The sequence below is a fragment of the Lycorma delicatula genome, chromosome 10 (assembly GCF_047948215.1).
Source record: "Lycorma delicatula isolate Av1 chromosome 10, ASM4794821v1, whole genome shotgun sequence".
NCBI lineage: Eukaryota > Metazoa > Arthropoda > Insecta > Hemiptera > Fulgoridae > Lycorma > Lycorma delicatula.
The window spans coordinates 43,130,194-43,157,810 of NC_134464.1; the positions used below are offsets into that span (position 1 = coordinate 43,130,194).

General features: G+C 31.3%; 2 protein-coding genes across 2 annotated transcripts in view; both read right to left on the bottom strand.

Annotated features, from left to right (window-relative positions):
• Positions 1 to 665: 665 nt before the first annotated feature.
• LOC142331505 (uncharacterized) lies at positions 666 to 21,902 on the bottom strand (the record flags this gene model as incomplete). Its single annotated transcript, XM_075377457.1, has 3 exons — positions 666 to 993; positions 10,673 to 10,872; positions 21,710 to 21,902. Coding segments are annotated over 3 exons (627 nt in total), but the record flags the coding sequence as incomplete, so codon positions are not given.
• The window catches only part of LOC142331504 (uncharacterized), a 517,182-nt gene continuing 511,334 nt past the window's right edge, over positions 21,770 to 27,617 (bottom strand). The window contains exon 25 of the mRNA XM_075377455.1: positions 21,770 to 21,907. Within this exon, the coding sequence (XP_075233570.1) occupies positions 21,904 to 21,907 (4 nt within the window). The 3' untranslated portion in view covers positions 21,770 to 21,903. The remainder of the gene's footprint in view (positions 21,908 to 27,617) is intronic.

Here is a 27,617-nt window from a genome sequence, read left to right on the forward strand (position 1 = left end):
ACTGTGGGTGATGCAGAAACTCTGAATACATATTTGAAAACAGGATAAAAAACTGCATTAAGTATATCTATGGGTACTCGTGAGACAAAAATCATGTTGACCAATGTAATTAGATTGTATTTTCTATTGTGTTAGGTTTTGATAGACAAATATTTCTTATACTAGATATTAGGGTATCTTCAACCCAAGAGGTTATCAGTATCAGAGTAAGATATTAACAATCAATGACTTTTGTATTAACTAGCTTATGCTTTAACAAATACATTAATTTTTTAAAAACACTAAAGCCATCAGAAAATGGGCTCTCACTTCCCTAAATAAAAACCTCGCCTATGTTTGAGTAAAAGAACTACTAGTATAAACTGCTCAACCCAATACCAAATAAAATACCTATTAAGGAATATATTAATGAAAATCCTTTCAAAATGACTCAGAAGTTACAAAGAATCAAATGTATTAATTATAAAAAAATAGAATAATGTATAAAACTGACATCATTCTGAATACACTGTTCACTGTGGAACATAATTTGGAAAGATATGTTTTCCATACCACTCTGGATAGTGACAAAATAATAGCAATTTTTAAATAATAAAATCACTATCATAAACAAATAATAAGTAAATAATTTTAAAAAAACTACATTTTGTTATAATTTTAAGTAACAATTATATTAAAGGCACAGTATAAAAGGATTCATCAATCTCAAATATAAATACATTACATTAATTTGTTTTACAATAAAATTGAAAAAAATAATTATTTAATAGTAGTTTTTGGGCTACATTTTGCTTTATCATTTATAGAAACTGTTCTTGTTGTTACATCCTGTTTCTGAATAACATTAGTTGATGAAGATGATGAAGATGTAGTAGATGAAGAAGATGAATTGCCCATAGAATTCAAACTATTATTATTGTTGTTGTTATTATGGTACTTCAATTCTTTATTATGACGCCATTTCATACGACGATTTTGAAACCATACTTTAACCTGCAAAAAATTAAAATATTGGTATAATCAGAAGACAGTTGTTATTTTAGAATTATCAGTTTGAACGATATTTTCTATAATGAAAACAATCTAAAAATATTAACTTTTTGATTAAGTATCAAATTGTTTGATTAAAAAATTATTGTTTGCTTTAAAAACATTTTCATTTACGAGCGACTGAGTGATGAAGGATGATTGCAAAGACAGCTGAAATAATTTTCAAGTAATTATCTAAAATGTTTTATTACAGTACAAATTTGTTCAGTTTGTCATTGCAAAAAGGAAACAATTTTTTTCAATTTGGAAGAAAAATTTTCAACAGAATGAAACTGGCTGCACTAATCAAACTCTAATAAATTAAATTTGTCCATCAATTCATAAATGCTTAAGAGAATAATAGATAAATACCATATTTATCTATTATATTACATACCATAATACTATTACTATACTACTATTTATCTGTTACATTTAATAAATTCATTTCTTTGTGTGAATGTACGCACTCAATCAATTAACACAATTTAATGAAATGAACAATTATAATAAAACTTTGAGTAACAAATTTCACTAAAAAGGGATTCTCAACTATTACTGAGAATTAGTATATTTGATAACCTATAAGACAGTTGAAAAAAACAGATAGAATGATTATAATTCATCACCAGAACATTTTGAATTGATTGTAAAGGTAATAATAAAATCTTAAAAAGAAAAAAAATTGTAGGATCACTTGGATGTGATTTTCTTTGTCTGGAAGGGTATTATCACAACTTTTCTGTATTTTTTTTTAGGAGATTGATGCAAAACTCTCAAACATTCCTCACATATAATATGTAGTAACTGTGGTCAACTTAAGAGGATGGCTAAAAGACACACAAAAGAAGATTTTGCCATTTGATGTTCCTATGGTTTGACATGAACCAAAAGATCACTTAACTGATTGTTATTTCTGTTAACTAATGTGTCTGGAATTTTTAAGAAGTCTTATTGCACTGTCTTATCCTTCATTACTATCTGCACTCAGACCTTCATCTCACAGTAAATTCATTCCAACTTCCAAGCTTCCTGAAAACTTGTTTTGTGAAAACAATGATAAGGAAATGGGCATTACTGAAGAAGACAATCATTATTCAGACTTTGAATTACAATCCAGTGAGCCACATCTTTTATCACAAGGTAAGCTAAATAATTGATTAAAACTTAAAAAAATAAACCTAAACTTTTAGTCTTAAAATTGCAAGGTTGGAATTTATTTTTTAAAAATCTGATCTGTATGCCTATTAAATTACATTTATACATTTTTTTAAAATGCAAAGTACAAAAAATTGTATTTCATTAAAAACTTCTGATATTTTTTTCATATTGAATTATTATTCATCGTAAAAGTCGTTTTACAATGAGAGGTTAACTCTCTTAAATCAATAAAATAATCAATAAATTTAAAATAAAAAAATCAATAAATTAAATAAAAAAAAAAAGGAGATGAAGTCCAATTCAAACCGATGTGCTTCCCCTAAGATCCAAATATTTCATTAATTAACATCTTATTTTGCTATAACTCTGGAACCAATGAAAATAAGTACCACTTATGATATATCGTGAAAAGCTCTCAATGAGGGCTTATTACTGCAGTTAAGAAATTTTTTGGATTTTGTGCTTTTTTGGACACTTTTGGTACAAATGATTCCAATCAAAAGGGGAGATGCACAACTACATTTTTGAACAGTCCTAAATCCAAAATTTCAACATCCTACGGGTAATTGTTTTTGAGGTGTGTGAGATACATATGTATGTACAGACGTCACACCAAAACTAGTCAAAATGGATTCAGGGATGGTCAAATGGATATTTCTGTTGAAATCTAAAAACTGAAATTTTTCGCGATCACAATACTTCCTTTACTTTATGCAAGGAAGTAAACGTTTTTTCAATACTTTGGTGAAGATTACTTAGTTTACTTTACAAACATTGATGAGCTTATGTTAGAATTAGGGCAAGTTCATGAACCTTTTTTTTTTACTCTTAACTCCCAAACTGGATCTGCATATCTGCATAACTCAGACTTGGGGAGTCTATTACCTCTAACTGTACAGGCAGCCATGGTAAGTCTGGCTATGCTGTTCCCAGCAACACACGAACAGCCAGGACTCTCTTTTAAATCGCCTGGCCTCAAGTTAGAGGACCACAAAGGAATCCCCCTATCGGCACTATGGTCTTTATATTATAATCCCCACTCCGTCTCCCCAGGAGTTTTAAAGGCGTTACCCCAAATGTCATCCTCTAGTTTATCTCAGCACTCCCTCCATTTTCTCCTCTTGCTCTCAAAAATACACTCTTCTCCTCTCCATGAGCATTCTTTTACATACAAGAGTCACCTCCCGTAACCCTTTTCTCTTAGCACGCTGGAGCTTCCTTCTGGCATTGACGCATCCAGCTCTTGCCTCCACTACCACCTCAGTCTACCAGTACAATCTGTTCCCACCTGGCCTTTAAGTTATGAATGACTCTTCAGTCGTCCTGGTCATCACCATCAAATAGCTTGGTGAAACGTTTGACATATGCCCATGGTACTCCCTAATCATCTTCTTAAACTTGATCAGACTACTTGTTGTAACCATTCTTCTTTCATTAACTATCGTATCATGGACACCTCCATCTCCAACTTCAAACCGCATAACTTGATGATCACTTAGTAATTCCTCCTCCAATATCTTCCACCTCTTGGTCCTCGTGCCAACCTGAGGCACAGAGGCCCAAGAGGCGAACGTAACATCAACAAAAGAGAAGCCGTTGTCCCTCACCAAGATATACCTCACCGTCATTCAAATCAACCAAGCCCAGCTCTGCCATAAGCTCCTCCAAAAATCGACCTCTGCGGTCAGTTATGTGAACTCCCCAAGCCACGTTCTTGGTGTTTAAGTCTCCTGCAACCACCACATCTTTCCCCTGGAGATGCACAACTCTCCCCAGATCCTCCAGACATTCCTCATAGTCTTCCAAAGTACAATTTGGTGAAATATGAATACTGAGTACTACTATAATATCTGAGAATTCAACCCAAAGTCTTTCTTCTCTCTACTTGCCAGAATTGGTTTTTTCCTGCCAATCCTGAATACCGCCACATTCTTAAGTCTGTCATTAAGCCACCCATCCTCTTCCAGTTTCCTAAGATTAGGTTCAGTTACTAAGAGCAAGTCTACTCCCTTTCTCCTCCGAAATTCTAAGAGAGCATCATGTGCAGCAGCACTACGGTTCGTATTGAGTTGCAAGCAATTAATCACTTCCTGGCTTGCAAAGGGAACTGTCCGATATCCTTCTTTTCCACACTTCATACATTTCGACCTAGACTTACATACTTTGGCCCCACATATCCTTCCTCTCCACAGTTGTATCTTGACGACCTGTCTGAACCACTGCATTTTGCCACCAAGTGCCCCAACTCCTGGGATTTATAGCAACGGGGCTCCTCCCTTCACAGTACCATCCTACATTGTACCCATCCAACATGAATCCTCCCCTTGGCTGCTACCATCGCCACAGTCGCAGACATAGCTATTGTAGAATTCTTCATGCTGCCATAAGCTGGTCGCAATGAGGTCCCCTTGACTTCCCTCTCCTTATCACTATCCCCCATAGCCTTCCAGATTGCAACGAATAACTCTGTTTCAGTCACCTCTTCCTCCAAGTCTTTCACATGGATGAAATTTCTTTTCTGTAATCCACTGGTAACACTCACCCCAGTTAATTTTTTACCTCCTTCTTGGGTATTCTCATATGGAGAGCCTTCCCACCATCTGTTTTAATTGAGAAAATGTTTTCAATATGTTCCTTAACTACACCCTCTTTGGCCTTTTTAAGGAGGTCCACATATTTGGTCCTCTTGGTCTTTAAAATTATTGTATTGGAAACATCTGTCGGATGCTGGACTCCCTTATCAATGACTTTATCAGTCTTTGCCTCCTTTAGGTAAATGACCTTGTTGTACTCCATTCTTCTACTTTAAAGTAGTACCATATTTAGTGGGTACCATATTTAATTCTTCTTAAATATGGTACCCACATTGTTCACCACTGCTCTATATTTAACTGCTACATTTAAGTCTTGCATCTTTTTTAGAGCCTAATATAAATAATCCTCTACAACACCTCTCTCTCCTTGTGTGAGACCACCACTATCGAGTCCACCTATTCCCCAATTCTCCTCTTCAATTTCTCCCAGAAGCACTTCTGAGTATCCTTTTTCAGCTGCCAATTGACCCCTCTGTAGTTTAGACTGCTAAGGCAATCTTCTCATTGTTGTCGCCTTATCTAACAGTTTTCTTCCAAAATTTGATTTTCCATCTTTGGCTAGGTCATATATTACTAGAATGACCTCACTCCAAACCTCAAAGATAGACCCCCTTTTCTTACTTTAAGAAGCACTTCCCCAGCCACCTCTTCAATACTAACTTGGGAAGCTCCTCATTTATAACTTCCTCCTCTGACTGTGAACGGGATTTCCCTACTCTCCACTTGAACTGTTTGTGTGGCAGCATTCACCCAATCTCCACTACTCTTACATAAGCTTGTAACAACTTCTGTAAGCCCAACAACTTCTTTTATTTCCTTTTTCATGTTAACATTATCCCTAATTATAGAGTTTAATTCTGCTATAAGTTTCTGCATCCTTTCCACCTCTATATACAGCTCCGAGGTACCTCTCTGTTCCCTCTCGTCCACCTCATCAGCCCTCTTACATTTTGGTATTCAATACAGTGACACCTGGAATTCAAATGCCAGGTGTCACTGGATGACCTTAACATGATCCTCACATCCTGTGGTTTCTCTATGACAAAGGGACCACTCTCCCCTTTGCCATTTTCTCCTCCCCTTTTACTAACAATCTCTATATTAGGTCTAATGGGAGACCTAGGCAGGCTTTTCCTAGGTCTAAATACTTCCTCTTCACCTTCCATACCTGCTGATCATTCACTATGAAAATATAGTGCAAAACAGTAAGTCATATAACAACAGCATAAAAAAAAAAGACAAAAATTGTAAGTAAATAGAGGCTGTGCCTAACCCATATCGTTCACTTGCCAGGGGTGCAACTGATTCAACCCTACTTCTGAAATCACTCAAAAAGTATACAGGAGAGTACACCGGCAACTACTCAATAAATAATAATAAATAAAAAGGAAAAACAAAAACAAATAATACAACACAATACAATAATATAAATAATAAAGTAAAATAAACGATGAAGTAAATAAATAAATTAAAAAACAAGAATTTATAATAAGAAGGTAAACAATAACTACAAACCGCGCGAAAACAACTGTCAAATAGCTGTTATTCACGAACGACAAAAAAACTGGCAAATCTGTTGGACTTACTTCAGTTAACCTTTTTCTTTCCTGTTTAGCCTCCGGTAACTACCGTTTAGATAATACTTCAGAGGATGAATGAGAATGATATGTATGAGTGTGAATGAAGTGTAGTCTTGTACATTCTCAGTTCGACCATACCTGAGATGTGTGGTTAATTGAAACCCAACCACCAAAGAACACCGGTATCCACGATCTAGTATTCAAATCCATGTAAAAATAACTGACTTTACTAGGACTTGAATGCTGCAACTCTCGACTTCCAAATCAGCTGATTTGGGAAGACGCGTTCACCACTAGACCAACCCAGTGGGTTAATATTTGCTAAATCTGGCGGATGTTCCTATCATGTAACCTATCACTCAAATTCAACCATACAATTGTAGTTTGATCTTCCACCCGCACTAATTAACACCACCAACACACAATAACGTATAATGAAACCAAAAAACTAAGCGAAAGTAAGAAGAGCAAGAGTACGCCCCACCATCAGTTACACAACTCTCAAAAACAAATTTTACAACAAATCTTGTTGTACTGTAGGGTCGACTCGAAGAATGTCATTTAATGATGTGTTACTGCCTGATTTACAAGAAGCATTGAAGACAACACGTGTTTTTGTTGTACAAGCTCTCTTAAACACCGTATGATGAGGTAAATATAATATATGGTTTCATTTTTCTTAACTGGTTTGGCGAATTGTGTATGAATTAACATTTCGTATTACTTCAGGACCTGATGGTAATCTTGTTTCAACTTAATGTTGCAATTCAGTCTCCCTTCGAGAAACTGTAACCTGGACATCACCGTTGATTTAGAATCACCTAAAGAGGATGGATCTCGACGGTAAAATGTGATTTGCAAAGTTTTCTTCCTTCTACCACATGAGTGAGGTAATTTCTTCAATCTGCCAGAATCTTTGAACTTGTTCATCCAATGAAATGTCATCACGAATAAATAAACTGTGATTGTAAGGTTTGTTTTATATTCACTACTTATTATCCAACCAAGCTTGGAGTTTGGTAAAATTGGATAACTTCCTTCGCGAGTTAACTGTTCCATGTGTAAACTTTTTAGGAAGACCTGAGCCCCTAATAACAGATCAATTCGTTGTGGGATGTTAAATGTTGGATCAGCAAGTTTAATTATGGTAGGAATGTTTCAATGTTTAAAGTCTATGTGAACTGACAATAAATCTGTTTTAATTTTAGGTAATATGTTACAATTAATATTCATGGAGAAATTATACTGACTGGATGCAATCTCTATAGAGATGTTGTTGTAGTTTGATGTCAAGATGTTAAAAGATTCAATAAGAACTGGGTTTTTGGAGTGTCACAGTTTCAAACAATGTACTAAGTGTACAGTAGCAAAATTTACCTGTGAGCCATTATCTAAGATTGCTCGACATACCTGAAAATAACCAGAACTGCCTAGCACTTTTACAAGTAGAGTTGCTAACAATATTTTCGGTTGTTTCTATTTGTTAGTGTTAACCAGTTTTGTCTTGGTATTGGTTTGATTGCTTGTCATCAGCAATGACAAGCTTGTGGCTGTGAATGTGAATTACATTCGACATGATCTTCGTTAAAATGAAGGACTGTATGATGTTGTGCATTAAATTTAAAACAAGTGGAAGTAGATTTACATTTTTTTAATTTATAGTTAGATTTTAAACAGTTAGTGCATAAATTTAAACAGTGCTATGCTTAGCTATCTCATACCGTTCATTTGGTTTTAAAATCAAGTATTTCAGACATTTATAAATAACATTTTTCACACTACATGATTATGACTACCTGACATGTACAATAACTTTATTAAGTTATTGTCTGCATCTTGGTAAACCATCTGACTTGGTTTTGTTAACTTTACATGATAATACGCCATATGTATTAAGTATCACCTTATTTTCTACAGTCATCAACAGTATTACTAAATGTGTGTAGACACCTGTTTCATGTTCATTATTTGTTGATGATTTTGCTATGTATATATACATGCCCTGTTCAACAGCCACACCAGAGAGAGTACTACAGCAAATTATATCTCGCCTTTAAGCTTGGTTCAAGATTACCGGCTTCACCTTTTCACCTGAGAAAACAAAATGTGTAGTGTTTTCTCGGCTGTCGGACCCTTCCATTCCACAAGTCTTTCGCAATGAAGAGAGCTAATTGCTGTCTCTCCTGATATCAGGTTTTTGGGTTAATTTTTTGATAGCTGTCTTACATGGGTCAAACACATCAAAGAATTAAAAACAAAATGTTCCAAACTTTTAGATATGCTTCGAGTCCTTAGCAACACCAATTGGGGAGGTGACTGGTCATGTATGATACGCTTTTATTATTCCTTAGATTGTTCCCATTTAGATTATGGTTGTGTCTCCTATTCGTCAGTGCATCATACCATGCTTAAAATGCTGGATGCTGTACATTATGATTTCCTTCAGCTGCCACAGGTACCTTTAGATCATGCCTTGTCAAAAGCTTACTTATTGACTGCAGTGAGCCATCACTTTGTAATAGATGGGGCCAGCTTTTAGCATCTTATTTTGCCCATCTTAAAGGACAGCCAAATTACCCGGCTTTTGATGCAGTCCTTGGAAATCCTAATTTAGGAAGATATAAGGACCATCCACATTGTACTGCACATGAAGGTGTTCGTACCCAATGTCTACTGCATCTTGTAAATGTTGTCACACCTTCTATTTTTCCAACATGTCCGTGTTCATATCCTCCGTGGGGAATCAATCTTATAAATTTTATGTTTTATCTTACGATATACAATAAAGAATCAACACTAACTACTGTCTTCCAGCAAATGTTTCACTATATTCTCTCTAAAATAAACCCAGGCGGACTGAAACAGAACGATACTGTTGGTTGCGCATTTGTTGTCAACGATAGAACTTATATGTTTTGTCTATTATGCATTATGAATATGTTCACTTCTAAACTATATGCTGTAAATAAGGCTCTGAATAACATTAAACCTAAGTACCGAAATACTCTTATTTGCAGTGACTCGTGCAGTTCTCTCTAAGCCTTAGAGAATTTTTATTCCAGATATCTTATCGTCATTGAAATCTACAATGCAATCGCCGAGTTAAATAATCGCTAACACAACTGGTTTTCTACTGGATCCCTAGCCACGTGGAGATTCCGGGTAATGAATGTGCAAATTCCGCTGCTAAAGACACATCTAATCAACCTCCCTTCATCACTCGTATTACTAATTCTGATTTTATTAACTGTGTAAAACAGTCCCTTCGAGCAAAGTGGCAAGGTGACTGACTGGACACCTACTGTTGGTAACAAACTCCAGCACATTAAAGATTCTGTATTGCCATGGAACTCCTCATGCAGAAAAACTCGCAAAGAGGAAGTGGTCCTCTACCGATTGCGGATAGGACACATGAGAGCCACTCATGGGTACCTGATGTCTGTGGAAAATGTGACAGCCACTTAACTGTGCGCCACATCCTTGTGGATTGCATATATTATGCGGCCTTACATAGCAAATTTAAACTACCCAATAACATTCGCAGTATCCTAGGCAATGGCAACAAAATATTAGATCAAGTACTGTTATTCCTATGGAGTATAAATATGTTTCACGAAATATAATATCTACCTAGTTCTAGAGTTCGTTTCTTTTTATTCTAGAGCGGTTTTTTTATTTTAATCAACATAGTTTTAAACTTAGATACTTTGTTATCAGTGAAGGGTCCTTTTACACCCCTTACGGAATTTGTTAAATTTTATATATTTTTTTCTTATTTTTGTATTTCTTTTTAAATAAATTTATTTTACTGTTAAGATTCTGACTGTGATATTAGTTGTACGCTTTTCATGATTTTAGTTTTAAGTTTTTAGTAAAATCTTATTTGTGATATTAGCTATTAAATCCATAAAACTATTTATAAATGAGTCTGAAGAGAGATTTTTGCAACCAAAATCCTCTGATCTTTCACTAATTACATATTTCTGAGGAGAGATTCACTGTTTAAAGTAAAAGCTTTAGCCTAAGGCTAAATTTATGACAAATTTATCAATTTATGACAAATGATCAAACTCTGCTAAATTATTATGAATTTATTCTTTTCAAATGATAACAGAATACAAATAATTACTGAAGGCCTACATTTTTTTTTGCCAACAGGGTTACTAGAAAACATATTAAGGTTACTAGAAAACATATTAATATCATGAGCTAATGCTACAAGAAATACCATCAAATTACTGATTTTACAAATGGAAACACATTTATAAGAACAATTAAGATGAATAGACTTAATAATCAGTTAAATACCTGAGCATCAGTCAGTCCTAAAGTAGCAGCAAGTTGTCTTCTATCAGGTTTGGTTATGTATTTTTGCATTTGAAATCTCTTTTCTAAACCTTTCCTTTGTAAGTTAGAAAATACAGCTCTTGACCATGATCTTTTTCGTTTACTCAAATTCCCATTTCCTGAGCAGCCATTACGATCTGGTATTTCACTCTCCAATATTACTGTTCACAGAAAGGAGAAAGAACAGAAAATTAATTAATGAAAAGAGATTAAAACAAGTTTTTATGCCAAGTTGTGGATTGGTTGTTTTTACACTTTCATCTCACGTGGATGAATTTTTGTTACCACATTTGTCACCATTAGATCCACAATTACATATTCCAGAAATGGAGAATGGTTCTTCAGCAACTTGCACTCTAACAGAATACTGAATACGGTTATGTTTGATGTTTTATTTAATAATGCATCAGATATTAAACCAATGGGCTTTCCTTCAAAGATTGAAATGTTAGGAGCTTCTATTTACAAAAAACCTTACTCAGAAAGCCAACCTACAATTTAAGGTAGCAATAACATTAATTTCATTTAAAATTTAATAATGTTTAATCTTCAACACTTTTCCAAAAGAAATTAAAACCCCTATTTTTTAGGCATGACCGTTTGAAAATTGTCAATTTATTTAAATTTTTTTTTTTTTTTTTTTTTGGGTGATGTAAGCCTCCAATGGTAATACTATCAAGAGCCTGTACCCACATATATAGCAAAATGTTATCTGTAGACTGAACTTTACAATTTTTTAAATTTTGTCTATATTAGAAACTCTCTGGTAACAATAGACTAACTAATAATGGCACACGCAGATGGTACATAGACACAACCTAAACATCTTTTTTATGATTTTAATTCCAAGAATGAGCTTCACTATCTTTTTACTAGGCAATACCATTGCATAACCCCTATCAGTATTTGAGCTCAACATATATTCTCTCAGTTTATAACTGAATAATTATTGGTGTGTGTTTTTTCATCTATCTTCTTTTACAAATTATTTTTTTAAAGAAATAAATACCAATCAACTGGCAATCGAACAAGACTTTTTAAAGTTTTTAAACTGTTTTACAAGATGGAATGCAAATACTAATTTTATATCAATGAATCTAAGAAGGAAATCAGTTGAGTATGAAGTCAGTCAGGGATCCTCAGAATGCCTAATCAACCAGAATTCTGAATGTTGAACATTTTGCCTTATATCACATCAAGAATAGATTCTGCTGGATTGTGAACTTCTTGCATTATACTTCAACACTTACATATATCAAACATATAACATACATTCACAGAGTAAATAAAAAAGCATTGAAAAATGTCTGTAACACATTTAATGTAATCTAACATCACAGCATAAATGTCTTTTTATCTGTATGCCTACAATCTTATGTTTTTTTTAAATACATACCTCCAAAACAGATTGAGTTATGTTAATAAAATATCGCAAATCTTTCTAAAGTAATATTTTTTATAAAATAATCAAATATGACAATTTTATGTTTGTAATTTCAGAACATTTGTACGATAACTCAAGAATTACTACTGTTAGTAAGCAGTAAGTCAAATTTTAAAAATGTCATTGTGAACAAAATGACTCCTAAGTTTCAAAACTGAACTTCAAACAAAGAAGTTATAATATTAACGTTACTGTAAGTCTATAAAAAATTTTATTATGTATGATAATATTTAGACAATACTGCTCTTTATTTTTTAAATTATATTAAATCAGTATTTATAAATTAAAAAAAAGTGAAACTACAGTCAATTATTGAACTTACTTACAGAGTAACACTTACTGTGTTATTAGTTTAAATAACCATTTAAATAATTTTTATTAAATCAGTAATGTTATCTCCTTCTTTTAGTCAAAAATACTTTAATCAGTTGTTTTATAAATTTCACGTGCAGGAGAAAAATTTAACTTGAAAATAAATAAGAATAAAATAACTGTAATCAAAAGCAACAAAAATGGTGAAGATATTGTGTGGAATATATCAAGATATGTAAACATTATGTATCAGAGGTCAAATAATTCTGGCATTCAGGCAATATAATTACAAAGGAGGGATGACAAATATAAATTAGATATTAGTTGGCTAGCAGAAGATAAATTTATGCAGAAATTCTTCCAAATATATAATTAAATTGCCTATGTCTACATCCAAGAGAATTTCTTGTTCTATGACTTCATATATAACCTCTCTAATATGCTGTACTGGTTTTTTGCAGTCTTGAGAGATTACACTATTTATTCCTTGCAACATAATTTCTTTTATATTATTCTTTTATATTTATAACTTTTTATACTTTTAAACATATCTAAATCAGTTACTGCAGAATCTCTTGGTCGTTGTTTGCTCGGTGTTGATAATTTGGATGAATCTTTCTGCACAGTTAAAGACTTTTCTTAAGTTATATTGGAAACTGTATTCCTACTAATTTTACGAGGAGCAGCAGCAGTATCTTCTCTAACATTTTGAAAGGTAATTAAAGGTCATTCTTTTCTAAAATACTTTTTGATTCATTCTCAAAAAACTCTCTTACACTCCAGACCAATTCCCATGCTTGGCTATGAATCGTTACACCCTGACTAAAAACTGCCCTGTCATGAACAGGATGAGTGACAGGCCTACCTCTTTTTGAAGTCATTGCATGACAAAAATTACTAAAACCAACAGTTGACTAATGATTCTTGAAAAATATTATATAAGTTCTACAGTATATAAAAATACTATGTAGAAAACATACAGTTGTATGTACAGACTAGTGTAATTTCTGGCAGTAATAATACTTAAAAGTACTATTTTTTTATTACTGATGAATAATGTATAAACTTTAGATAACATTACTTTAGGACCTATAGAGAGGGGAAATCGAGAGGAGAACAGGACACCTCAATGTAAATGTTTGTGCAGGACTTACGTAACCAGTACTGCAACCAATGTGTTAATAAGTTAGAATTCTGTACATAGTTTTAACTAAATGGTTTTTAAAATAATTAATTAGAGGATTGACAAGATTTTCTGGAACTCGTTTCAGAAGTTCACATCACTTATATTAAAAAAAAAGTTGCATCTGTACTCATTCCTAAGTGATATACTTTCAATTTTCATAGAATGACCTCTGGACTGGAGTCTTCACCATAGACAAAGAACAGTGAAATATAACCATAGAGAGAGTTAAGAATTTGTTTCAATAAAAAGTGGGTTGAAACTGGAATTAAGAGGGATCTATTCTTATAAATCTGAAACGTCCTTTGAGAGCTTTGTCGTTTGTCTTCGAAAACACTTCACAGCAGATTAACATTGCTTTTAAAATACTAATATATTGAAATGTATGTTTACAATTTCAGTCATTGAAAGAAAATAAATTATTCTGCTTAATCTAAGTCTGTTGGCAGATATTGAATATATTGTTATCAAAATTTAAATTATATAAATTTGAATGACTCAAATAAAATTTATTATTTTCTTCAGCCTATCATCATGTTAAAATTTTATTTCTTCATTATGTTTTTATTAATATTTTTTATTACACATATTTTTCCAAATGTAAAAAATTTAGATTTGGATGAATTAACCTGAAATTTTATGGACAAGAAAAAGGTCCATATTTTAACATATGTAAACCACAGATTCTACAGACATTTTTTGGTTGGAAATAGCGTGTACAAAAAAAGCTGTAAAAAACTGTTTCCATGTTTTTCTTAAGAATGTGAATACTTCAATTATTATTTGAATAAATTCTTTATAAACTAATAAAAAAGGAAGAAGCTTTTTGATTTGGTATATGTTGCATTTTTTATAATGGTATATCGAGAAATTATTGCAGTCCAAGTTTAGATATATTATTTCATTTCCTAGGATAAAGTGTTAGAAAAAAATTGTTTATGATAAAATTTTAAACATTCAATGTCAACAAAATAACACCTTTGGTTTTCAAACAGCACTTTTTAAAGTCAGGTTATGATATGGAAAATTTTAACATGAGTATACAGATAATAATTTTTAAGTTGGATTTTATCTCTTCCATTACATTACAATGTTGTTCAATATCATTCAAATAGTTGATGATCTTGTTCAAGTATCACTAAACAGGAGATGTAATCTCCTCCATAGAATCAAAAATACTAATTGGATAATATTCAAAAATACATCGGCTATTTTATAAATTTCTTCACAAATTTGTAAATTGATACTACAGTTATTGATCATAGTTTTAGAAAAGAGTAAAACAACATGTTGTTATAATTACTTGACAGGAGAGAAATCTAACTTAAAAATAAATAACAATCAAAAAATTGTAATCAAATACAACATTGGGATTTAAATTTGTTCTGACAGATTTTTAATATCAAAATGTTTTCAATAATTCAAAAAAAATTCTATTTCCTCTAATGTGATCAGAATAATTATATTTTTGTTTACTGTATTTATATGCTTGTAAATGTTTCTGAAGGCAATTTTTAAGGGGAGTCAGAATGCCCCTATCTTTCCCCATGCTAACATTTGACCCATTTTCTCAATCACCTTTAAACTTATAAACTTCAAATTTTTTCTACACTTAATTTGTTCCTCTTTACAACTTTTACCATGTTTTTATTCACTTATTTTAAAATTTAAAAAAAATATATATATATATATATATATATATATATATCACAATGTTTTTCGCACATTGAAAAAAAAAATTATAACTTCTTTTAAAACAAATAAACTGAAAATCCCTTGTGGTTTATCTTTGTAATTTATAGCCAAGAACACCCTTTAAAAATTTCAACTCAATATTTTAATTGGTTACCAAGAAAGTAGGTCATTTATGTGTAAATATATGGTTTTCAGAAACTTGCGATTAAAAAAATACATCTTTTATATAAAAGAGAATATCTTGACAGATTCACTGACTCATATTTAACGTACAACCAAACTATTATAGGTAGAGACTTGAAATTTTCAGGGTACCTTCGTACATATCTTAAAGTAGGCGTGCACTAAGAAAGTATTTTGCGAAATTTTGTTTTTAAGGGGTACAAATCGATAAAAAACTAAATTTCGTGTTAACAGCGCTATCTGTTTGACGTAAAAGCAACATACGCTATACTAAATATTTTACGATTCCATTGCAATGTCCGATATGTGTGTCCGCTATAGATTAAAAAACTACTGAACCGATTTACTCGTGGGGAAGAAGGGAGAAAGGGAAGGAAATAAGGAAAAATCGAAAAAGCAAGAGAGTAAAAAGGGAGGAAGGGGAAAATGGAAAAAAGGAAAACGGGGAAAAGGAATTGGAAAGGGAAAAAAGAAAAAAAGAAAAGAGGAAAGAAGAAGGGAGAAAGGGAAATAGGGGAAGAGGAAGGTGAAAGGTAGTAAGGGAAATAGAAATGGGAGAAGGAAAGGGAAACGGGAGAAAACGGGAAGGGAGAGCGAAGCGAGCCATGACACTCTGATCGTGATGGGAAGCGCAATTAACCATAGAGCACGGGCGAAGCCGCGATGGGGATTCTAGATTTGGGATTGTAATAAATTTTTTGTTCATCTTTATTGAACTTTTATGTTGAACTTTTTTAATTTATTCATAAAATGGTTGTCTAACAAATATTGTTCAATTTTCTTATCTTCCTTTTTTTGTTTTCCTTTATTTAAGTTTTGGGCAACAATTCATTGTTTATCATACATTCCTTCAGTATTTTTCATAAAAATTTTTATTAAACGTTTTATCAGGATTTAATAAAAATCTAAATATAATCTTTCTTTTTGTCTTCAGTCATTTGACTGGTTTGATGCAGCTCTCCAAGATTCCCTATCTAGTGATAATCGTTTCATTTCAGTATACCCTCTACATCCTACATCCCTAACAATTTGTTTTACATATTCTAAACGTGGCCTGCCTACACAATTTTTTCCTTCTACCTGCCATTCCAATATTAAAGCGACTATTCCAGGATGCCTTAGTATGTGGCCTATAAGTCTGTCTCTTCTTTTAACTATATTTTTCCAAATGCTTCTTTCTTCATCGATTTGCCGCAATACCTCTTCATTTGTCACTTTATCCAACCATCTGATTTTTAACATTCTCCTATAGCACCACATTTCAAAAGCTTCTAATCTTTTCTTCTCAGATACTCCGATTGTCCAAGTCTCACTTCCATACATATACTTTCAAAAACCTTTTCCTGACATTTAAATTAATTTTTGATGTAAACAAATAATATTTCTTACTGAAGGCTCGTTTCGCTTGTGCTATTCGGCATTTTATATCGCTCCTGCTTCGTCCATCTTTAGTAATTCTACTTCCCAAATAACAAAATTCTTCTACCTCCATAATCTTTTCTCCTCCTATTTTCACATTCAGTGGTCCATCTTTATTATTTCTACTACATTTCATTACTTCTGTTTTGTTCTTGTTTATTTTCATGCGATAGTTCTTGCGTAGGACTTCATCTATGCTGTTCATAGATAATATTGCCGTTCTAAATATAATATTGTTGATTAAATATTTTTTATTTATAAAAAAATAAGTTTGCTATTAAAAAATCATTGCGAGTGAAGCTACATCTATATTGTGAGCGAAGTCGTGACGAGGTACGCTAGTTACATATATACAAGTTAAATTCACCTAATTCCCCGGTTAAAATCCTGGACAGGCACAGCATTTTCACACACGCTACAAATCATTCACCTTCATCCTCTGAAGAATGCCTAACGGTGGATCCGGAGGTAAAAAAAATTCACCTAATTCATGCCAGTTCCATGAGAGGGGCAGTTGAGATTTTCTGGTTTTCCTAACGCTGTAATTTAAAAAAAAAACAGAGAAAAATTTCCCTCAATAAAAGTGAAATTTCCTGACTCAACAAAGAAATAATTTTGAACTAAAAAATTGCAAAAAACAAAATAATTACAAAAAGAAATTACAAAATGCTCCCAGTGACAAACATTTCTTCAAAAGATCATAAAATTTTTACTAGCCCTAACATTTTCATAAATAAGATCTTAAATTAAAGCTAAAATATTATGCAATCATTTGGAGCTAAATTCAATTTTTTTTCATTTGACTCCCCTTACTAGTTTTGCTCATCTTTCCTGTATACAATTTTGCTCTGTCCACAATTTTTTTTAAACACACCTGCTTCATTATAAATATTAGAGTTATATATCTGTTATCGTTTTTCTTTTGTCTTAAAAGTAATTTTAAGATTAGCTAATTTTTTTTTAATTTTAGCTGGTATAATAATTTAAAAAAAAATTGACTCTGGTTATTGAGACCTTTCCCCAGACAGTCTATTACTTAGATGTAAAATTAATTATAATATTAATGCATGTAAATAAGCCAGTAAAGAATTAATTGTGTAAAAAAATTATTATACTCTGAGTAAAATTTTGAGATATGAAATCCATGACTTTATCTCCACACTCTTTTGACCAATCAATTGCAAGTAACCAAAGTAAAAAGGATTAATTGATCCATATTCAGAAGTCATCTTATAAAATTTCATAAAAATGGTTTACCAGTCTGAAGATATCAAACAAACAACACACCACCATTCATAATGTATATAAATACATTTTTTCAGAAATTTCTAATGCTAAAATTATGTTTTTTTAGTTAGAGAGGGTCATGAAACATCAAGATCTGCAAAAAACCTGACAAATAATATTTGATCCGATCAGTGTACTTTCTCTTATATAGTATACTGTATGACTATATAGCCAAGAAAGTAATAATCTTGTCTCTTTTAATGTTATAAATTTTATGTTTGTTTAAATTGATATTTATCGATTAATTTATTCATGTTCTTCATATTAAAACTAACTTATCTGTCTTATTAAATTCATTTAACTCAAAATTATCTTCTAAATACTATAGGACTATTACTCATATTACTTATTACTCAGATTAATATTCTCTTACTTATAGTATAGAAAATAATTTCTTGGTAGTACAGGTGAATTGATTTTTCTTAACCAAATCGGCTGTCATGTGATTCCATATGGAGTCCCACCTAATAAATTTAGTTACACGCCAAATGAAAACATTTAACTGTTATCAACCAGTCATGTTTCTAGCAAAACTAACTCAATATAGATGGTTGTTATTATCTTAAGAAAGTAATATAATTGATTTTTTGCTGTAAAATGTAACATCATAAATGGGATTTTCTCCTAGTGGTGCATATTTTTTCTAATTACATATCTAATTAGAAACAATAGGAATTTTTTTTCTAATTCCAAACAATAGGAATATAATAAACCATATAAAATATGATATAATTTGCAGATGATCTTTTTAATTAAACTTAATCATATGGTTTCTTACTTAACATTTGTTACAATTTACCCATTGCTATGAGATTCTTACTGGCTGGTTGCTAAGGGATTTTATTTAAATTTTTTCTGAATCTTGCTAGATGAGATAGGTTTACAAAATTAAAAATTAAAAACCTACTAAATATAAAAAATATTAAAGAAAAATTATAATACGTGAAAAACATAAAATGTATTTAAATAAGTAAGGTAATGATAATTATGACTAACAAATAAAAAAATGAAAAATTGGCATGGCAGTTCAAGCTGTAAATTGATGTAACTGATAATACTAACTTTTATCTCAACCAACTTTAATTTATTTCTATCTTTTTTATGTTTTTATCAAAAAAGTGGTATAATAATAAATGTATTATTGTTTACTACTCAAAAACTAAGCAGACATACTAAATGTGGATAATACATAATTGCAATATGGTATAAAATTAATTTTAATAAATTAATGTAGATAACAAAGTATGGTATAAAATTGATTTAAATTAGTTTATATTCTGATTCTTCAAGCAATTTGCTAAACTAATGTTGCAAAAAGAAAATTTTGGAATGTTATTTTTAACAGAATTAGCAGTAAAAAACTTGCTAAAGCTATGAAAAACATAAGTTTTTTAATATTCTTTTGATAAAAGAAATTAGTTTGGCAAAAAAAATTCTTTTGTAATTAGTTTTCTCAATAAGTTTCTTTTTTTAACTTTTCTCAAAAAAAAAAAAAAAAACAATAAAGAGTTCTTTGATAAAATTATACATTTTAAAATAAAAAACCAAATCATTAAACACATGTTAATTTTTATTTATATATCAAATCACTCAATCCATTATTTACATAATATAATAATCATCAATTAATTATAACCTACTTATAACATAACAATTACCTACTCCTCCCTCAGTGACCTTGGGTTGTTTTGCAAAACAACCTTGGGTTATTGTAGATGTATTTCTGTATTAGAATTGAACTGTGTGTGTTTATTATATAGGTGTTGGTGTTTAAGTTTCACTATATCAAATGTACTATATACTTCACTATATCAAATGATGTTTTTCAATTGATCTAAAAAAAGGAAGTTCCAAACTTGAGTATATATCAAAACTCCCAAAACAATAAAATTGTTAAGATTTTGGCAAGAGTTTTCCGTCTAACATAACAATTACCTACTCCTCCCTCAGTGACCTTGGGTTGTTTTGCAAAACAACCTTGGGTTATTGTAGATGTATTTCTGTATTAGAATTGAACTGTGTGTGTTTATTATATAGGTGTTGGTGTTTAAGTTTCACTATATCAAATGTACTATATACTTCACTATATCAAATGATGTTTTTCAATTGATCTAAAAAAAGGAAGTTCCAAACTTGAGTATATATCAAAACTCCCAAAACAATAAAATTGTTAAGATTTTGGCAAGAGTTTTCCGTGAACTGAAAACATAAAAAATTAAAAAACAAAATTCAAAAATTTATTTATTCATAGTTCTTCAAAAAACAACGAATAAAAAAAGTACAGATATGTATGAAAGGCGAGATAATAATTGTTATATATTTTTCTACTTCATTTTCTCAAGTACAAAAATATACAGCGTTAAATATTTTCTTCCTGCTCTACTAATGATAAGCAACTAAATGATAGAACTTTTTTAATATAAAACAAATACAAAATCATCAAGAAATAATTGCAGATAAACTATTTTTTTATACACTTGTATATATACTTAATAACACAAATCATATAATAAAACATTTGTTAAATTTTCTCAAATATGTTGACTGAAAATGCAAAAACTCTTGCCAGCCTGATTTCATAATTTAAACGTCATAAATCCTAATAATTCATGATCGATAAGTGAGTGTTTCTACTTCTCGACTTGCTTTTGAAAGACGATAATTAAAAATGCAAATCATATGAGTGATCATTCTTTAGTTCTAAATTCATGGCAGTATCAAATGATTTAATCATTGAAAATAATTAATTAATTAGCTGAAAAAATATTAACGGTTCATAATTTTCTTTGTTTCAAAATTTAATTCAATTCTAGAAAAAATGTTGTGTAATTTCAAAATACCAAAACAAAACATAAATTTTGTTCATAAAATTGAAATATATTTTAATAATTTTTATTATTAAAAACTTATTCAATAAGTCAATTTTTTATTTCAATAATAAGGTGTGTAACATTTACTTTAAATTGTCTCAACAATCCATATTGCCCCTAATGTTGATCTTTGATCTGTTCATTAAGTGATATTTTTATTGAAATCAGATATTGATTATTGTTCTTTATAGAAATTTTTCCCCATAACAGAAAAAGTTGAACTTATTGTTGAAATTTTAATGCATTTGCGTAGAACAATAAATAATAATATTAAGCGTAAAATGTTGAAGTTTCATTCAAATTCGTTCTTAAAATTTTACGTTGCACAGAGATCGATCCAAAACGAAAGAAACTTTTGAACAAAGACTAATGAAAAACTCAAACTAAGATGAGTGCAACTTAAACAAAAGGCTGAAACTGGAGCTGAAATAATTATTAGGGTAAAGTTGAATCTCTAAATCCCAACTTGTAGCACACTATTGGTATATCTACTATGTTAATTAATCTATTATTATCAGGTTTATCAATTGATCTTATTTCTATTTGACAGAGATAAATGAAATTTTAATATGTAACTATTTTATTAATAAATATAAATTACTTACGATTAGTGTAAGGTCTTATAGGTTTTGGTGTATGTAATAATGAACATCTTGTAGCATAAAATGTTGGATAATGTGTTACTGGTAAATCACTGACATGTAATCTACAACAACGGAATAGTGATGAAACACAACCAGAACATGGTGGTGTTGAAGAGATAGTTGAATGTTGCGATGACAATCCACCAGCTCCCAGATCATCTGAAAATATTTAAAAAAATAATTTAAGTTACAATCAAAATGAAAAATCGTAACATTAATGAATGGCCTGTTTTATACTTAAAACAAGAAACAAATATGTCATTATGTATATACAGAGAGATTCAAAAGTCATGTACATCAAAATTAAAGTGTTTATAAATAGCAGTATAGTTGAAAAATCTATTCTATCGGCTACCGCAAGGTAGCACTATGGGTATTAACAACAACATACCTAGATGTTATTGTTATGTGTATTGATCACACAACATTTGCAGTAGTGCTTTATTTATTGCTTGGTAAACAAGTCGTTTCCCTAACAGCAACGAGTTTTCATTGTTGAACAATATTTAGCTGATCAGTTGCAGACAAGAAGAGTTAAAAAAGAGACAAAAAGAGCAGTTATTTTGACTGATGCTAAACTGGCAGAGGTTAACCCACCGGGTTGGTGTAGTGGTGAACGTGTCTTCCCAAATCAGCTGATTTGGAAGTTGAAAGTTCCAGCGGTCAAGTCCTAGTAAAGCCAGTTATTTTTACATGGATTTGAATACTAGATCGTGGATACCGGTGTTCTTTGATGGTTGGGTTTCAATTAACCACACATCTCAGGAATGGTTGAACTGAGACTGTACAAGACTACACTTCATTTACACTCATACATATCATCCTCATTCATCCTCTGAAGTATTATCTAAACGGTAGTTACCGGAGGCTAAACAGGAAAAAAAAAATGAAGTGGTTACACTTTTGTGCACATCATGTTCGCATTATTCAGGAACTGAAAGAACCGAATAAAGAAAAGTGCATTTTGTTCTGTACATGGTTTTGGTCATTTATTGACGACTATGGAATTGAAGGGCTCACTATGTTTTCTTTACTGATGAGGTGTAGTTTCACCTTAGTGGCTAGGGTAAACAGCCAAAACACTAGAATTTGGTCAACTGAAAATCAGCATATATTACATGAAAACCCTTTACATTCTCAGAAAATGGAAGTATGGTGTGCCATATCACGTCGTCGAATACTGAGCCCAATTTTCTTTAAAACTATAATGAAGAGTGCTGCGTACCAAGACATCATTACACAGTTTATTGTGCTTCTTGAAGATGATGAAATGATTGTTGGTTCCAGCAGGGCAGTGCCACATGTCACACATCTAATAAAGCCATGAATTTCTTGCGCAAGTTTTTTGGTAAGCGTATAATCTCTAAAGGATTATGGCTCTCATGTTCATCTGATCTGATGTCTCCTGATTTCTTCCTGGGGGTTATCTTAAAGAAAAGGTCTGTAAAAACAGGCCACATACATTGGAGGAACTAAAAATGAACATAACAATGGAGATTAAGAACATCAGCATACATGTGCTTCACAAAGTGGCCTCAAACACGGTAAATGCATTTGTACATGCATGACAGAACAGGGCAGCTATTTTGAGCATATGTTGTGAAAATAAATAAATCTTTAAATATTATAACTTAATATCTTATTTTTTTTTATTAATTTGATGTGCACGACTTTTGGATCTCTCTGTAGAATAATGTTAATAAGTGGGGCGAATAAATTGTACAGATTCGACAGTAAATAAATAACATTTTATATTTATCATTTTTATTTTTAAAAAATAATAAACTTCATATTTAAATAAATTTACTTGCAACATAATAAATAAAAAAATTATTAATTTTGTAAGTTACCTTTTAATTTTTAATTAATTGTCATTTATTAATTATTAAAATAATAGGATTATAAATACATCTTGTAAAATCAAATAAACGTGTTAATCATTAATTTTATGTTAGACCATACAAAGGTGTTTATAATTTTATGATGTAAAATCTTAAGTTTATTTACACACACAACTTATAAACAATGTTCCAAAATTAACATAAGAAGTAATTTTGATAGAAAACACTGGTTTTTAATTAAATTTGCAAATTTTTTATTGATTCATAAATTATACAGTATAGGGTTATGTATGGAATAGCATATCGGGTAAATGATAACCACGGCTTTGCTGGTACATGCGCACCCTTTGTAGAAATTTTCCAGGGCTGTTTTGCATAAATGTGGCTGAATTTCATTGATACAGCGCTCAATTTCCTTCTTCAAGGCGTGGGTGGTCACGGGCTTGTTAGCATAAACCTTAGACTTCAAAAAAACCCCAAAGAAAAAACTCCAACGGCGTTAAGTCACATGATTTGGTGGACTGCCAATTCTCATCACCAAAACGGGAAATTACACGACCAGGAAATGACTCGTGCAGTAATTGAATTGTTTCTTGGGCTATATGGCATGTGACACAGTCTTCTTGAAACCACATGTCGTCCAGATCCATATCTCGCAATTTAGGAACAAAAAAATGGCTTATCATGTCACGACAGCGAGCACCATAACTGTTATTGCCTGACCAGCTGCATTTTCGAAGAAGAATGGTCCGATAATGCCTCCAGCCCAAAATCCGCCAACTGTCAGTGACAGTGGATGTGGGTGCATTTGTTTCTCAACAATCAGTCGTGGATTTTCTGAACCCCAAATTTTTTAATTAATCTCTTCACAGTTGATGAAGTTAAACCACTATTCCGACCATATTCTGTACGAAAATTGCGAAATGTAACTGCCAAACCTTCATTATTTTTAAAATATTGCTCAACAATGAAAATGCGTTGTTCTTTCGTGTACCGCTCCATTATTAATAACCCTGAACTATAAGTTGCCACGCTGTCCTTCTTTTTCGTTGGGAACACTTTACCGTCCCAAAATTCAAATCTTGGGTGAATTTTGGGACACTCATTACAAACAATATTTATGTTTACTTATACATTCCATTGCAAAAGCATTTCACTATGGTGAGCTGCAATATAAATATAATTTATTAATTAATTTTATATTAAATGAATTTACGGTACAAGGAATTTACCTAGGGAAAGCTCTTTTCAGTTAGCAATGTGACGTTTCGATACAACCCACCAGCATTAATAAGGTAATAAATGGTAAAAATTCTAGTTAACTTTATTCAAGCATTTAACTTGCAAATAAAATATGAGCAAGCATCCCTGCTCCAAATAAAATAAGAAATTCGGTAGCTGTCCATAAAAAATTTGGTACCAAGAAGGTGGATCAATAAAATAATATATTTATATAAGGTCTAATTCGATTTTAACCTCAATTTAGAAGCTGTATTATCAATATTTTTTTGGGGCGAAAAACGCTTTCGCGTTATCATCACCTGGACACAATATATTTGGTGTAATAAACAAAGATATGTTTTTCAAACATGGCACAATTGGTATATAATATAATTTGTATATAATTAAATGAAATGCAACCTTATCAACAATTCGTCCGCAGTCTCTTTTCTAGTACTTTCGGTCATTCGACCATCCTCAGGAAAAGTCTAGACGTGATTTTGATATTTCAAGTTTCTATTTTGATATTCTTCAACTCGTATATCATTAAATTTAAATTATGTAAAAGGTAAATTTAAAATCACAACAACTGGTCGTCATAGTATAAATTTGGTCATGTAAGAAGTTCCTTAAGATTAAGTTCCTTAATCTTAACTGTTAATCTTCAACTGTTCCAGTTGTGATTTTAAATTTACTTTTTACATAATTTAATTTTAATGGTATAAATTAAAAAATAACTTTTCCTGAGGATGGTCGAATGACCGACAGTACTAGAAAAGAGACTGTGGGCGAATTGTTGGTAAGGTTGTATTTCATTTATTTGTGTATAAATAAACAAAGTTATATTACATTATATAACTCAATTAAAATAAAATTAATCTGCTTTACGGCAATTGACATGAATAGCTGAAACACACTACAGTAATTAAAATACTTAAATATAAACAGACAGCCCTAAGAAACTGTAAGATATAAGATAACATTTCATTATCCCCTAGAATAGTTCACATATTAGCCCAAAGGCTAAAGTTGGGATGCATACTACATAACAGATACAATCCACAAGGATGCACAAACAGGTCCATCTGTTTGCATCATCAGATATCCATGAGTGAGCCTAGTGTGCCCTATTTGCAAACGGCAAATAATAACTTTCTCTTGATACTTATTTCTGCATAAGAAGCTCTACAATGACACAGTGTTTTTGACTGGATGAAGTTTATTGTTAATATTAGCATCCCACTCACTCTGCTACTGATTATGAACCACCACCCTCTTTAGAAAACATACAAGATTGTTTGAAGTGATGTGATTGGTGAAAGGAGGCTGAAAACAAGCCTCCTTTAACGCACCATCAGTGAGCTCATTGCCTGAAAACCCTATATGGCTGTTAAAGCAGCAGTATCTCACTCTTGTATTCTGAATAAATGTAATCGTCACACAATTTTGAGAAAGTAGGCTTTAAATTTTCTATGCTTAGTTTTTTAATGCAGTTTTGAGGCCAGGTCAACAAGGTGACAGTCCTACCACCAAGAATACAGTTTTCATTTGGCAATTTTCCCATAAACTCAAAGCCACTCTTACTGAAAGAAAAAAATTAGAAGGTAATAATTGAATCAAATCTATTGGAGTAATATAACCAGAGAGACTTACAAGATATGATTTATGTAACACTGAATATCAAAGGACTATACAGTAAGGAAGTGGAACTCAAAAATGACCAACAAGAGTATGGAAATGTTAGATAGAAAGAGTTCTACGGAGGATATTGTTTGTAAGCTGATGTACAAGAAGAAAGCTAATCAATAAAATTTAAAACAAGGCACACAGAATGAAAAAAGTTTCAGCTTTCATAACCTCAACACCTTACTGTAAAAGAGTAATGAATAATCAGTTTATTTAAACGTTTCTTGATATAATTTACTGTTATTGATCCCATAAATTCTATTAAATTAATGTTTATCCTTATTTTAAAAATGATTTATTCTTGTATATACATTTTTTATTACTTTAAAAGTTTATATTATTTTACTAGGTGGATTATATAAAAGAATTTAAATATAAAAGTTTTTATATTGGTAAAATGTGATGTAAATTAAATAACTAAATATACATTTATATACAGTGGATTCTGGATAAGTGGACCACGCTGAGACTAGGACCATATGGCCTTATTAAGTGATATTAGTGAAAAATGAGATGTATACACAAATGCAGTACATGCAAATTGTTTAACACCATTTAACATCTTATCACTTCTAACACAGTATTAAAGTTACATAAACAACATTATTAAATTACAAAATTCTTGTAGTCATACATCATTAATAAAAAACAAAGCTTAATAAACAAAACAGGTACAAGCCAAAATAATGATTAGCTTTTATTGTCAGTGAAATAATATAAAAAATATGTACTTTAATATCTCCTACTTGGGTAAACTTCTTGAAATGTTTTGGCCTTTCATTACCTGGCATTCAACAAATTTATCACAAACTCACAGTTCTGCTAGCGAGTTTCCTTGCTACCTTTTTGTTTACATGAAATACTGCTGAAGGCCATCAATGAATTTTTTGCATCTTGTGTAAATACAAGTTTCACTTTGGGTTCGTTTTCATCATCTTCAATATCACCCACTTTTTGAGTAATCGTCTTGATTATTGAGTCATCACTCCCAAACAACTTGAAAGAATTAGGTACTGTGCAGACTACTACGTATAAGGTATTTCTCCTAGCAGTTAAAGGGAACTAACATCCCTCGCTATAGCATTTAAACTGCTGTTAGACGACTTACATTACTAAGAAAA